At 58.6% G+C, this 15098-nt stretch overlaps 1 protein-coding gene across 2 annotated transcripts; it reads left to right on the top strand.

Annotated features, from left to right (window-relative positions):
* Positions 1-165: 165 nt before the first annotated feature.
* LOC120499972 (hemoglobin subunit beta-like) lies at positions 166-14297 on the top strand. 2 transcript variants are annotated; one of them, XM_039704289.1, is made up of 6 exons: positions 166-1381; positions 1989-2322; positions 8198-8282; positions 8784-8879; positions 12100-12322; positions 13373-14297. In XM_039704289.1, the coding sequence occupies exons 1-6, from the start codon at positions 1376-1378 to the stop codon at positions 13499-13501; spliced, it is 873 nt and encodes a 290-aa protein (XP_039560223.1). In that variant the 5' UTR covers positions 166-1375; the 3' UTR covers positions 13502-14297. The 2 variants fall into 2 exon arrangements, with proteins under 2 accessions (XP_039560223.1, XP_039560224.1); XM_039704290.1 differs by lacking the exons at positions 166-1381; positions 1989-2322; positions 8198-8282; positions 8784-8879 and adding an exon at positions 10508-12000 and having other exon boundaries at positions 13373-13599.
* The last annotated feature ends 801 nt before the right edge of the window (positions 14298-15098 follow it).

Here is a 15098-nt window from a genome sequence, read left to right as displayed (position 1 = left end):
TCTGTGGTCCCCTGGGCATGAACCAGCAGAGGCTGCCCCAGGAAGCAGCCACATTCCAAGCAGAAAGGAAAAGGCATTTCCTGGGGCAGTGCTGCTGCCTCCAGACCCCCTCTCAGGGCCTGTTTGGAAGGGACTTGTGAAAAACACAAGCTCCTGGGGTCACAGGAGATCCTGGGTGAATTCTGTGCCTTTGACTCCATGGAGCTCAGGTCCCTAACACAATCATTGGTGCTGTGGGTCACCCTGAATCCAAAAGCTGCCCAGTCGCAGGGGAAGAGGCTGGGTTGGGAGCACAGCAGGAGCTTGGCTGGAGCACACCTGGCTCAGCACCCACCTCCCTGGCCTGGGGCTGGCTTGGTCAGGGGGACACTGCACCCCAAACTGGCTGGGCATCACTGTCCAGTCAGAACGTCCAGGCTGGACAGGGCTTGGAGCAGCCTGGGACAGTGGAAGGTGTCCCTGTCCATGGCAGGGGGGTAGAAATGGATGAGCTTTAAGGTTCCTTCCAACCCAAACCGATCTGAGATGCCATGATGCTAAGATTCTAATGAAAGAATTCTAAACATTTTAAGGAATTCTATTCATTCAGAGGAAGACTATCTTGCTGTGTCCCTGGCTAGGAGCAGGACATGGGACAGCAAACATGCCCCTGTCCTGAAGGGGATCTGCCCCTGCCATGAGCATTTCATGGCATTTCTGGAGAGCAGCCACTCTGCTTTGTGCCTCAGTTTCCCCAAGGGAGCCCTGACTGTGGCCAGCATGGGGGGAGCAGGGGAGGAGGTGGGCAAGGTGTGAAATTCCCTCTCTTAGGAAAACAGGAAAGTTTTCAGCAGCAGCTGGCACCTTCCATGCACCCTGTCCCTAACGTGCAGCAGGGCAGCAGAAGGGGGATGGAGAAGAGGGGCTGGATCTCAGGACGTGTCCCACCATCCCTTTGGGAATGTAGAGCTGCTGAGCCTGCCACGGGCTCTGCCCCACAGGCAGAGGAGGGTCCTGAGCCCCTCGCTGACACGGGAGTCAGCAGCCCATGCCGGGGACTCCAGAGCTGCCCTCCTGGTTCTGCTAAGAAAAATAAAGAATCAATTTAAAAAGCTGTCTGTTTTCCCTGGCTGCCCCTCTGGCTCAGCAGAAATGTTTTCTGCTGTGTCAGAGTCTGACTCAGCAGAAAGGGGACACTGCCCTGGGGCCAGGGGCTGCCTTATCACTGCCCACAAGGCTCCTGTTTGTGCCACCCCAGTTATCAGCCCCGAGCACGGCCAGGCTGGGGCCAGCACCGTGACTCAGCACCCTGAGCCTGTGCAAACTCACACCAGTCTGTGATGGGAGAGCCCATAAACATCCCATAAACTGCAGAGAGTGGGCTCCAGTCCTGGGCATGGGGGTGAGACCCCTCACCTTGACCCCAACTCTGACCCTGGTCCCAACCCTGGTCCCGATCCCGATCCTGATCCTGACCCTAGTCCTGGTCCTGATCCTGACCCTGACCCTGACCCTGGTCCTGATCCTGACCCTGGTCCTGATCCTGACCCTGGAACTGATCTTGACCCTGGTCCCGATCCTGTACCTGATCCTGGTCCCGATCCTGATCCTGACCCTGGTCCTGACACTGACCTTGGTCCTGATCCTGACCCTGGAACTGATCTTGACCCTTGTCCCAATCTTGACCCTGGTCCCGATCCTGACTCTGGTCCCGACCCTGGAACTGATCCTGACCCTGGTCCCAATCCTGACCCTGGTCCTAATCCTGACCCTGGTCCTGGTCCTGGTCCTGACACTGACCCTGGTCCCATTCCTGACCCTGGTCCCAGTCCTGACCCTGGTCCCGATCCTGACCCTGGTCCCAGTCCTGACCCTGGTCCCATTCCTGACCCTGGTCCCAATCCTGACCCTGGTCCCGATCCTGACCCTGGTCCCGATCCTGACCCTGGTCCCAGTCCTGACCCTGGTCCTGATCCTGACCCTGGTCCTGATCCTGACCTGGCTCTCAGAGCCCCCTTTCTGCCTGGGTGTGTGAAGAGGAGCCTCAAACAGCAGCATGCCCTGGGCTGGGTGTAATGGGGTCTGTGGGACGTGCCCTGAGCCCACCCCAGCCCAGCTGCTGTTTGGGGCTCCCTGGTTCTGCCCAGTCCTGGTGCAGGGCAGAGCAGAGCAGAATGAGTGATGGAGCTCAGGCCAGCCCTGGCTCACTCACAAGTCTGGGACCCCAGAGATGCTGGGATGAGCCCCATGGTCTCTGTTGGGGCAGTGGGAGAGGCTCTGCCAAGGGCTGCTCCAAGGACCAGGTCCAGTGCCTCACCTGCCTCTGCAGAGGGAGTTCCCCAGGTAACACCCCATTTTCAGAGCTGCTTTTGCTACTTGAATAGGAGCCTGGTGGCAGGTTGGGGTCAGGTGTGGAGTCAGGGCAGGTCTGCCCTCCCCAAACCAGCCCCAACACAGGAACAGCTCTATCCATTGCCAGCTTTAAGGCTGGAAAGGCAGAACAAGAGCCATAAAACATGGGTTCTGACCCAGGTGATGCCATGCCATGAGCAGGAGGAGAAAAGGCCTTGCCTGACCTGGAGCCATCCTCACACACAGGAAACCTTCAGTTAGCACTTGCCCCAGGACTGTGAGGTCCAGGACAGCTCTCATGGTTCCCTAACAACACTGGGGCTTTTTGTGGAGGTCTGTGATGGAGAGAACCTTCTGCAAAGCAGCGAGAGGCATGGCCAGCTTGGCCTGGGGCAGGTGCAGTGCCAGGAGCACTGTGAGACCCCTCAGAGCTCACCTGGCCTGGCACAAAGGGGGCTGGAGCTGCTGGGGGACAGCAAGACCCTCACCCTGCGGGGTCTGGGGCTACATGGCTGAGGGGTACCTGCTCTGCACCCTCTGCTGCCAGCACAGCACATCCCAACATGGTTCAGGTGCTTTTCCTGCAGCAGGGCTTGGCTCAGCCTGTCCACGGAGCCCTGGGCTCCCCCAGGGGCCACGGGAGCTCTGGGAGGGGGAGAGCAGCCCCACGGCTACAGGAGTAGAGGGAAGAGTCCTGAGGAGAGTTCTGTCGATCCTCCTGGTCCATGTGAATCCTGCATGGGGGCGCCGGGCAGGGATGGAGGAGACCCTGAACCCCTGTCCTGGGACAGCTCTCAGCTACCCTGAGAGGAAAACAGGATAGGAAAACTCAATGTACCCCATGGAAATGAGAGGAGAAGGCTCCAGGGAGAGCTCAGGGCCTGAAGGGGCTCCAGGAGAGCTGCAGAGGGACTGGGGACAAGGCCTGCAGGGACAGCACCCAGGGAATGGCTGCCAGTGCCAGAGGGCAGCAATGGATGGGATCTTGGCAATGAGGAATTGTTCCCTGGCAGGGTGGGCAGGGCTGGCACAGGGTGCCCAGAGCAGCTGGGGCTGCCCCTGGATCCCTGGCAGTGCCCAAGGCCAGGCTGGGCACTGGGGCTGGAGCAGCCTGGCACAGGGGAAGGTGTCCCTGCCATGGCAGGGTGGCACTGGGTGGCATTTGGGGTCTCTCCAGCCCGAGCAGCTGCATGGTTCCCCAGCAGAACTGCACCTGGTGGGATGCTGTGCGGATGGAGATGTGTCCGTGGGTCTGTCCAGCCCCTGGGCTGACCCTGCCGGCTGCAAACAGCCGGAGCCGCCTGGGCCGGGCTTATCTGGGGCTGCAGGCCGGGCTATCGGGGCCGGCCCCGGGAGGGGCTGCGGGCTGCCCGGGCCGATACGGCAGCGGGGCCCGGCCCGGGCGGGGGTCCTGGCTGATAGCCCGAGGAGCCGGCACGGCCAGCAGCCGAGCCGGGCAGGGCAGCCCCACGGTGGCAACAGCTGGCAAAGCCGTCTGCCTCCCTCGGCCCTCCCTTCCCTGCCCGGCCACCGTGTCCTTCCCTCAGTGTCACCTCAGTGCCCCTCAGTGTCCCACCCTCAGTGCCCCTCAGTGTCTCTCCCTCAGTGTCCCTTCAGTCTCTCCCTCAGTGTCCCCTCAGTGACCCCTCAGTGCCCCCTCAGTATCTCCTCAGTGTCCCTTCAGTCTCTCCCTCAGTGTCCCCTCAGTGTCCCCTCATGTCCCCTCAGTATCCCTCCCTCAGTGTCCCCCCCAGTTTCCCCTCAGTGTCCCTCCCTCAGTTTCCCCTGTGTCCCTCCCTCAGTGCCCGGGCCAGCAGCCGAGCCGGGCAGGGCAGCCCCACGGTGGCAACAGCTGGCAAAGCCGTCTGCCTCCCTCGGCCCTCCCTTCCCTGCCCGGCCACCGTGTCCCTCCCTCAATGTCACCTCAGTGCCCCTCAGTGTCTCTCCCTCAGTGTCCCTTCAGTCTCTCCCTCAGTGTCCCCATCAGTGCCCCCTCAGTATCTCCTCAGTGTCCCCTCATGTCCCCTGCAGCCCGGGTCCCTCCTGTGCTGATGGAGCCCAGCCAGGGCCGGGGCAGAGCAGACCCTCCAGAGAACCTGTGCCCTCAGCGAGCCCGTCCTGCAGGAGCTGTCTGCAGTGACAGTCCTGCTTTTGTCCCTTTCTGGGTACTCCTGCCCAGGTTCTTGTGCTCAGGGATAACTCAGGAGCAGGCTCACTAAAATTCAGCTTTGTCCCAGACATCCTGGCCCTTAGGCCTCACCTCGTGCCCCTCACCCTGTCACCACCCCTGGAGCAGCTCTGGAGCCTCCAGCCCGTGGCACAGGGGTGGCTCCAGTGCCACATCCTGGTGGGTCCCTTTGCAGGGACACAGGGACAGGGGTGGGCAAACAGGGTCCAGCAGGTTCTTGAGCATTTCTGCTGCACCCTCCCCCAGCAGCGTCACCCAGGACCCACACTGCAGACCCAGCAGATTTCCTATAAAATTAAAGCAATACTGTGAAAGGCTCCAAGTCAGTTAAAACATGTTTATATGAGAAGTGTTGGGATTCCTGTGGTGGTCCTGTGCAGGGCCAGAAGCTGGACACAGTGACCCTTGTAGGTCCTTTTCCAGGAGGAATTTGCCCATGGAAAGGGTGCTCAGGCCTTGGCAGGGGCTGCCCAGGGAGCTTGGCAGTGCCCATCCCTGCAGGTGTCCCCTGCAGGTGGCACTGAGTGCTCTGGGCTGGGGACAAGGCAGCACAGCTGGCTTTACCTGGGATTCTGTCCCTTTCAGCTCAGGATGTTCCATGTTTCTATGATTACATGGCATGAAGGTGAAGCTGGAGCAGTCACAGCAAGGGGTGCTCCACACCTCTTGGAGTCGGACCTAAAAGATACCAAGGGTTAAATCTGGATCCTGAAATGAGAGAGCTTTGTTAAGGGCAGGGAGGAATTAATTTACCCTCCACTGCATTTCCCCTGGTTGTTACAGCAGAGAAACAAACAGGACTGTCTTTGTGCTGAGAGCAGAGTCCCTCAGTGGGGATGGAACTACAATTCCAGCCTGCCTGGGGTCTCCACTGTGGAGCCCCCACACCTCTGCTACCTGTGGTGTCATCTAGTATCCCTCTCCCTTCTAAGGAGAAAACTGCATTTCCAGAAATTCTTTCCCACCATGTTCAGGCAACAACCAGTCCCAGCCAGGGGGAGTTGTACAATTTGTTGTGATTCAGACACACTCGTTCTGCTTTTCCCTGGATTCATCACTGACCCCATCCTGCATGGCTTAGAGCAGCTGCTCTGCCCCTTTCACTAAAGTCTGTGAGCATCTGGCTTTGCTCTGCTGCTCTGGGCACCCTGTGCCAGCCCTGCCCACCCTGCCAGGGAACAATTCCTCACTGCCAAGATCCCATCCATTGCTGCCCTCTGGCACTGGCAGCCATTCCCTGGGTGCTGTCCCTGCAGGCCTTGTCCCCAGCCCCTCTCCAGTTTTCCAGGGGTTCCTGCTCTCCCCTGCTGCCCCCAGATCCATTCTGAAGCCACCCCTTGCTGGGTGCCTGCAGCAGCAGTGTGGTGGGAAATCACCTGTGCCCTCCTAGCCAGCCCAGACTGGCCACAGCCAAATGGGCCCTGTGGGGCAGGACGGGCTGGGGCTGAGGTGTAAATTTGCACAGTGGCTGCAAAAGGCCATTGCCATGACAGACAGTCCCCAGGCACAGGGACAAGACCCTAATCCGATTAAGAGGCTGATTCACCTGCTGTTATTCCTCTGCTGTTGTGCCCATCTGAAGGGATTTAGAGGTTAAAGAGCTGCTGTGGGGATAAAACCAACCATTAGAGGGATCAGTACAGGAGAGCAGCATGGAGTGGGCCTGTCTGAATGGAAATTACTTCTGCCTCTCTTCCTCCTGTTTTGTCTGCCTTCCTCCTTCCCCCTCAGCTTTATGGCCATCATTACCCATCCATGAAAAGTCATCTTGCTCCCACACCAGTAAAACCAGGCCCTGATGGGTCACAGCGTGGGTCCAGGCCAGGAGGCTTCTCACCACAAGCCATGTCTCTGCCTGTTTTCACCAGGCTCCAGAAACCCAGCATTTATTAACACATTTAAAAAATAATATTAATGCTGCAGTCAACACCCCCCTCTAGCCTCTGTGTTTGATGTCCTGCCTGTCCCAGGCTCACCCTCCTGCTGCCCCTCCCTGAGCGTTTCCCTGCTGCTGGTTCAGATGCAGCAGAAAAGCATCATTATCTTTTCCCTTTTCAAGCTCGGCCTTGCAGAGCTGAAAATGAATCTCCTATCAGAGACGAGGCGAGTGCATTGCTAAGAACAGCCCCAGATGCAGCCTGGGTTTTAATTTCAATGCCAGGGAATTCAGGCTGCAGAGGTAATAAATGCAGAGGCCACTGAGGCCATTCATTGTCATCCCCAGCTGGGTGAGCAGCTGCTGGCTCGGGATGGGAATGCCTGCCTGGGAATTCAGGCTGCACTATTCCATCACACTCCGTGTAGCTCTGTAGGGTGAATTTGGGCAACTTCTGGAGTCCCCAGATCTGCTGAGAGGCACGGGTGTGTCGTGTGCCTGCTGTGCAGGTGAGCAGCCCAGGCAGCACCGATACCTTTATCTGCCCCACACAGCCCCGCTGCCCGGGCTATCAGAGCCTGCCTGGGGCTGCTCACAGTGCCTCTCCCAAGGCCCAGAAATGGAAAAAATTAATAAAGTCTCATAGAACCCTGTGGTGAGGAGCTACAATGTGACTGCAGATGTGAATGGCCCAAGGGGATCATGGTGATGGGCTCCTGCCACTGTGTCTCCAGTGAGATCACACAGTGCCAGACTGCTGCAGCTTGGGAGGGACCTTAAACCTCACCAGTGCCACCCTGCCACCCTGGCACTGGGAGCCATTCTCTGGGTCCTGGCACTGCAAAAGGGAGAGGGACTGAGGCAAAATCCAGGTCTCCAAGAGATTTTTCCAAGTTCACAGGACAATGCACCATGCCATGAATGGGATGTACCAAAACCACAACAGCCATGGCACGAGGTTTGCCTGCTGTGAGGATGAGGCAAAGGATGAGAAAAGTGCTTCAAGAGAAGAAGAAATCATAAGTTCAAACAGAAAAGCAGACAGAGAATTCCAGAATCCCAGAATGGTTTGGGTTCGGAGGGGTTTTAAGGATCAACCGGTGCCACCCTGCCATGGCAGGGACACCTTCCCCTGTGCCAGGCTGCTCCAGCCCCAGTGCCCAGCCTGGCCTTGGGCACTGCCAGGGATCCAGGGGCAGCCCCAGCTGCTCTGGGCACCCTGTGCCAGCCCTGCCCACCCTGCCAGGGAACAATTCCTCATTGCCCAGATCCCATCCATTGCTGCCCTCTGGCACTGGCAGCCACCCCTGGCTCCTATTTCTGCCTCCCCATGTAAGAAGTTCCTCTCCAGCATTCCCAGATCAATGGACCAGTATCAGTCTGTAACTAGAAGATTTCTGAGGTTTGGGTGAGACTTCTTAACCATCCCACAGTCAGACCCAAAGCCACAGATTCAAAGGATCCTGGAATGGTTTGGGCTGGATAATCACCCAGTTCCAGCTCCCTGCACTGGGCAGGGACACATTCTACCGGAGCAGGTTGCTCCGTGCCCCATCCAGCCTGGCCTGGAATAATTCCATGTCTGTGGTTGTGTCTGGATGCCTGACAGCTCAAGCATCCTGGCTTTGCCTTTCTGAGCACAGGGGTACAGCTTCACTGGAGGCCTGGAAACCAGGAAAACACCTGTGCAGGTGTCAGCCAGAGTCAGACAAAAGCCTGTAGACAGAGCCCGACCTGGTGGAAATGGGTGCTGCTGATGGCCTGTGACAGGGCAGGGTCCTGCTGTCCTTTCCTTCCTGCAGGGAGAGACCCCTGGAGGGCTCACACTGGACACACGTGGGCAAGGAGCCTCTTCACAGCTGCAGCCCACCCTGCCATCCCACACAGGTATTCCTGGACACCTGGAGCTGAGGAGGTGAGCTCTGCTTCACCAGCACCATCCCTGCAAGTGTCCAAGGCCAGGCTGGATAGGGCTGGCAGCAACCTGGCATAGTGGAAGGTGCCCTGTCCATGGCAGGGGGTAGAACAAGAAGAGCTTTAAAGTCCCTTCCAACCCAGACAATGCCATTATTCTAAAGCACCTCTCTGAGGGCTCTGTGCCTGTTCAGGGATGGGTGGAATGTCCATGCCTGTGGTGAACAGGCAGCCAGGGCTGAGGGAGAGAGAGATAAGAGGGTCCTGTGTGCTGGCCTGGCCTGTTAAGGGACTCGCAGGGATTTCCTCGAAGACCACACCTCACTGCAGAGTGACCACTGCATGGGGACCCCCGGCGGGGACCCCCGCCCGTGCCAGCCAATGGCCCCGCTGCAGGGGCCGGCCCGGGGCTGGCCCAGGCCATAAAACCCGGCCCAGGCTCCGGGCTCAGCACAGCTCTGTGAGCTCCTGCAGCCACCATGGTGCACTGGGCAGCCAGGAGAAGCAGCTCATCACCAGCGTCTGGGCCAAGGTCAACGTGGAGGAATGCGGCGGCGAGGCCCTGGCCAGGTGGGTGCAGCTCCAGAAGGTTGGGATATTTGCAAGGATATAAATTCATAGGGATTCACTGATTAGGTAGAAATTCACCCCTCCATAGTTTGCTACTGATGTATTAAGTTGAGCAAAAGCAGATTTTCTGCTTCAGTGAAGGTGCAGGATTGGTGCTTCTTGATCAGAGTTTGATATCTGAAATGTGTAAGATCCTAAGAGCAGGGGATGAGGGCAGCTCTCACACAGGATGGGTTAGAACCTTTTTTTACTCATTTTGGCTTAATGAAGCACATCTTTTCACTGGAATTGAAAGATTCTATGTAAGCATCTCAGTTTCAGCAATGTTTTTCCAGGAACAGCCTAAAAAGCAACAAGGAGACAAGTTGGTGTCTCAGAATGATAAAACACTTGTTTAGCATGATTTAGGAATAAATATTCTGCCTTTCTCCTGATAGAGCAGGGATGTGCACTCACCCCTCTATCCTGCACAGCCACGCAGGCAAGGTCCAGCTCTGCCAGCAGCACCAAGGGGCTGGGGGAAAACAATTAGGGAAAAAAGCCCAAAATCTGAATCCAGCTTCCCTGCAGCACAGCTTCTCCTTTCAGCAGCAAAGGGCATTTCAGCAGGCTGGCAGGAGGTGAGACCATCCCCATGTCCTGCTCCGGCTCAGAGCCGTGGAACTCTCCAGCAGCAGCGCTGGAGGGTGGGTGCAGCCAGCAGCACCCTGGCCTGGGGCAGCACCCAGTGCAGTGGCTGGGGACCTCAGCAGGGACGTCCCAGCTCAGTGAATGATCTCACTGTGATCAGTCTGCTCTCCTCTCCTCTGGACACGTCCCAGTGGTGCTGTGCAGCACGTCCTGCTCTCTGACCAGCACCTGGACAGTCCTGCTGTGCAGGGCTAGGGACAGTGACAGGGATGGTGCCTGTGTCACAGAGCCAGTGTCCCACTCTCCCAGTGACAGCTGTCCTCTCTGGGGTGACAAAGCCACAGCTACCACCAGCCCCCTGAGCCAAAAACAGGTCAGGAGAGTACAGGAGAGCCCTGGATGCAGGATGCCCCTGGATCCCTGGCAGTGCCCAAGGCCAGGCTGGACACTGGGGCTGGAGCAGCCTGGCACAGGGGAAGGTGTCCCTGCCATGGCAGGGGTGACACTGGGTGGGCTGTGGAGTCCCTCCCAAGGCAAACCTTCTGGGATTTTAAAATAGGAACAAAGACAACCCCGGGACCTGCTGGCTTATGACACAAGGCCCTGCAGTCTCTGGAGGAGCGTGGAGGCTGGCCTGGCTCCAGAGCACAGCCTGGGCACAGATGCCACTGCTGCTGATAAGGGCTCTGTAAAGCTTGGCGGGGACACTGCTGCAATCAGGGACCAAGGGACTCTGCTTGGGGCAGCAGGGCCTCACTGCAGCTGCCTTTGGCCCTCCTTTGTCTCCAAAGGGAAGGTTCTTGTCCATGGAAGGGGGCAAGTGTGTGGCCACGACCTGCTCCAGTAGAAGGTTCCCTGCCTGTGGCAGGGGTGTGGAATGAGATATCCTGAAGATCCCTTCCAGCCTTAACCATTCCATGATCCTATGATTCCAGGAGTTCAGAGATCTTCCATCCGCACCAAAGGGAACAGCCCTGGAAGGATGCTGGAGGGAAGGGTCCTGAGCATAGTGAAATCTATCCCAGGCTGAGAGCAGGACCTGCTTTTGTGTCAGCTGGGAATGAGCTGCCAGGTGCTGCTGGGTTTGCACTGGGGAAGGAGATCTCCCTTTGACTCTGCAGACTCAAAAAGAGCTACAGAAATGGGCCCTGCTCAGCACACTGAGATGAACATTTCCCCTCCCAGCCTGTGTCCCAGAGAGCTCCCTGAGCAGGCAGTCCTGAGCTCCCAAATCTCCCAGCCAGGCTGCTCCCCCGAGGCAGGAAGCAGGGGATTTTCAAGCATGCTGAGAATTAACTCTTATAAAATTGAATGGAGCACCAGGGTGAGCCCACGGCTGGGACTCTCTGGGCTGTGCTTGCCTTTGGTTTTTGCTGGGTCTCTCTCTGCAGGACTGCTCTGAGCTGGGGCAGTGCTGACCAGGCTCTCCCTGCCATCCTCACAGGCACCTGGGAGCTGTGTCTGCTCACTGGAGAGGTGATCCAGCCTCTCACAACCTCACTGGAGAGGTGATCCAGCCCCTCACTGAGAGGTGATCCAGCCCCTCACTGCCTCACTGAGAGGTGATCCAGCCCCTCACTGAGAGGTGACACAGCTCCTCACTGAGAGGTGATCCAGCCTCTCACAACCTCACTGAGAGGTGATCCAGCCCCTCACTGAGAGGTGTACCCAGCCCCTCACTGCCTCACTGGTGCACGGTGCTGTGGACCCGTGGCCACTGCTGCAAACAGCCTCTGGGCCAGCCTGGCACAGCAGGCTTCCTTCAGATTTCTCTATGGCTCAATAACCTTCAAATGTAGAATCCCTTGGAATTCTTTCTCAGGGAGTTTAAACTCATGTTTTTAGCTGGAGAGTGCCCTGGGGCACTGGTGCAGCTGCTGGAGGGCATGCTGAGAATTAACTGGAGAGGCTCTGGGTGCCCGGGGAAGCTGTGGCTGCCCTGGCAGTGCCCAAGGCCAGGTTGGAGCAGCCTGGCACAGTGGAAGGTGTCCCTGCCATGGCAGGTGTGGCACTCCATGGGCTTTAAGGTGCCTCCCAGCCCGGAGTGGTGGGGGATTCCATGATTCCATGTGCACAGCACCATGAAGGATTCACTCGGCAGGAGGGGATGATGTTCCCCAGCAGGACACAGCCCTGGAGCCCCCAGGCAGCTCCACCTGTGCTCGGGGCTGAGGTGATGCTTGTCCCTGCTCAGACAGAGGGGGAAAAGGCCTCTCTCCCCCTTGGACAGCTTCCAAAGCCACTATCTGCCCTTGTGCAGCTCCGCTCCCTCCCCAGCCCCAAGCAGTGGCTCCGAGGACTGAGATTAGGCTGAGCTGTCTATAAAAATCCCTGGGGCAGCCTCAGAGCCACGTCCTCGGCATTGTTCAGGGAAGCTCGAGCAACCTCCTGCCAACACCATGGTGCACTGGTCAGCTGAGGAGAAGCAGCTCATCACCAGCCTGTGGGCCAAGGTCAACGTCGCTGAGTGCGGCGCCGAGGCCCTGGCCAGGTAAGTGCAGCTCCAGAACTGCCCCTGCATGCAGGGAAACACTCCCATCACTGCAACATCAACGTCTCTGTCTGTCTGTGCCCCTCCACCTCTCCCCAGGCTGCTGATCGTCTACCCCTGGACCCAGAGGTTCTTCGCCTCCTTTGGGAACCTGTCCAGCCCCACCGCTGTCACTGGCAACCCCATGGTCCGTGCCCATGGCAAGAAGGTGCTGACCTCCTTCGGGGAAGCCGTCAAGAACCTGGATGGCATCAAGAAATGTTTTGCTCAGCTGAGCAAGCTCCACTGTGACAAGCTGCACGTGGACCCCGAGAACTTCAGGGTGAGCCACGCTCAGCTCCAGCCTGGGCTGGGCAGAGGGCTGGGCTCAGGAGGGGCTTCAGGGGCTCAGAGGGGTCTGACAGCCACTGAGACCTCCAGAGAAACCCTGGGGCTGCCTGAGAGCCCGTGGAGGGTTGGGACAGTGGAGGGGGAAGGAGAGTCATATCTGGGGGCAACAGAGAGGAGTTATGGGGCTGGGATCTGTGAGGGAGGCAAGGCAGGCAGGGTGAATGGGCAGAAATGCACAGACCAACGTGTCCTGGGCAGAAGAAACAGCCTGGAGCAGCCAGAGGGAAGGAACTGAGACGGGGTTTAGAGGGAAAGCTGGGCTTGGCTCTGAGGGAGTGGTTAAACCAGAAGGGAAAAAAGCACAGGCACTTTGGCAGGAGGGTTCTGAGCCCAGGGACAGCCAGGGTGGGAGGGATGGAAGAGGAAGGGGTAAAGCCAGTAGAAGCTGAGGGAGGACCCTGCAGAGCGGGCACAGGAAGGTGCTGGAGGAGGATCCAGCACACGCAGGGAGGATCCAGCACACCCAGGGAGGTTCCAGCACACTCAGACCCCTGAGTGCACGGGGAGGGAGGTTCCAGCACACTCAGAGCCTGGTGCACGGATGGGGCCAGGACAAATCTGCTCCCTGCTGTGCTGTGAACTGCCCAGAGAGCGGGGGGCACGGTGGTTCTGAGCCCAGGGACAGCCTGGGTGGGAGGGATGGAAGAGGAAGGGGTAAAGCCAGTAGAAGCTGAGGGAGGACCCTGCAGAGCGGGCACAGGAAGGTGCTGGAGGAGGATCCAGCACACGCAGGGAGGATCCAGCACACCCAGGGAGGATCCAGCACACCCAGGGAGGATCCAGCACACCCAGGGAGGATCCAGCACACCCAGGGAGGATCCAGCACACGCAGGGAGGTTCCAGCACACTCAGAGCCTGGTGCACGGATGGGGCCAGGACAAATCTGCTCCCTGCTGTGCTGTGAACTGCTCAGAGGGCAGGGGGCACAGCAGGAAGGGGTGTGGGGGCAGCACGGCTGACAGCTTCTGCTCCCTCCCCACAGCTCCTGGGTGACATCCTCATCGTCGTCCTGGCCTCCCACTTCGGCAAGGAGTTCACCCCCGCCTGCCAGGCTGCCTGGCAGAAGATGGTGCGTGTGGTGGCCCACGCCCTGGCCCACGAGTACCACTGAGCCTCCTGGGAGCCCTCCTGCCTGGAGACACTCCTGGGGAATCTCCTCGGGTTCTGCTGGGCTCTAACCACCAATAAACACCAGCTGCTCCAGCCACCAGGAGATGTCTGGCTCTTTGTGGGAACGGGAGGGAGGGACAGGGGCTCACATGGGATAACGTGAGCCACGATCTCCTTCAGGCAAGTGCAGCTTCTCTAAGATGGAGATCCCAGGGGAGTGTTCAGGACAAAACCCAAATAAACACCACAAAATACAAATGGGAACACTCTGGCACTTTTTGGGGGCATCATTGCTTGGTCAATGTTTGAAGACTTTCACAGAGTGAGCAGAGTAGAACTGTACAAAAATGTGCAGTGGGACAAGTGACAGGGAGATTGGGGCCATGGCTTGTAACTTCCTGCATGTGGGGTTTTGTTGGCTTGGGGTCTTTTAAAACCCCAAGATTCTTAGGTTAGCAAAGGCAGAAGGTAACAGACACAACCCTCTAACTCGGTTGGATGGGACTTGAAAAAATCTTGGGACAGTGGAAGGTGTCCCTGCTCCCCCTGTGGCAGGGGAGGGACTGGATGAGATTTTGGGTCCCTTCCAGCACAAGCCAGCCTGTGGTTCTGTGATCCCATGAAACAGCAGTGCTGCTTGCAGTGGGAACAGTGCCAGCCCCAGCCTGGCCGGGATCCTTGGCCAAGCCCCTCCTGCAGCGAGCAGGGACAAACACAAACACTTTGCTCCAAGGTCATGCAGACCCCAGCAGGGCATTCCCATGCCCCATGAGCTCCATCCCTGTCCCCTACACCCCCTCCCACCTTCAGCTGGGCACAGGAGCAGAAGAGCAGAGACCCAGCTGCCTCTCCCAGTTCTCAGGACACCACTGATCCTCCGGCTGCCAAACCCCTGGGTCAGGCACTATCAGGCTGCACATCTGTGCAGATGTTTTTTCTTCCTGGAAAGGGTGCTCAGGCCTTGGCAGGGGCTGCCCAGGGAGCTTGGCCGTGCCCATCCCTGCAGCTGTCCCCTGGGGGTGGCACTGAGTGCTCTTGGACAAGGTGGCCATGGGGCACAGCTGGCACTGCCTGGGCTGGCAGGGCTGTGCCAACCCCGGGGATTTGGGGATTCCATGGTATCCCAGTAATCCCAGTGTTCCCAGCTCTCCTCATGCCCTGTGAGCCAGCAGGGAGCTGGTTTGCCCTGGCTTATAACATCTCCTTTCCAGCCCTGCCTGACCTCTGCCAAGAGGTTCCTTGAGACAGGAGCTCCCTCTTGGCTGTGAAGCCTTGCCGTGGTTTTAGCAGTGTCACCCTGAAGTTAATCAAACTCCTAATGAGCTGATGGGAAAGCAAAGGGAGAGCCCAAAGCCCGACAGGTCCTGCAGGAAGGGGAGAAGGAGAACCTGGTGCATTCAGAGGGAGAACCCAGGAGCCCCAGGTTGGCACCTCCTGCCTCAGGGGCTGGCACACCCCAGGGACACCAGGGCTGGCACCTTCCCCGGGGAGCTGCTGCAGGACGTGCACGGGGCCGTGCTGGGGCTCTGCGTGGAGATAATGGCCCTCCAGCAGGGCTGGAAATCAGGGACGGGGAGGGCGGCCGGCCAGCCCAGCCC

This window comes from Passer montanus, unplaced genomic scaffold, assembly GCF_014805655.1.
Source record: "Passer montanus isolate IOZ18808 unplaced genomic scaffold, ASM1480565v1 scaffold171, whole genome shotgun sequence".
NCBI classification, from domain to species: domain Eukaryota; kingdom Metazoa; phylum Chordata; class Aves; order Passeriformes; family Passeridae; genus Passer; species Passer montanus.
Note: the sequence above shows the minus strand (reverse complement) of the source record. Positions and strands in the feature narration are given on the sequence as shown.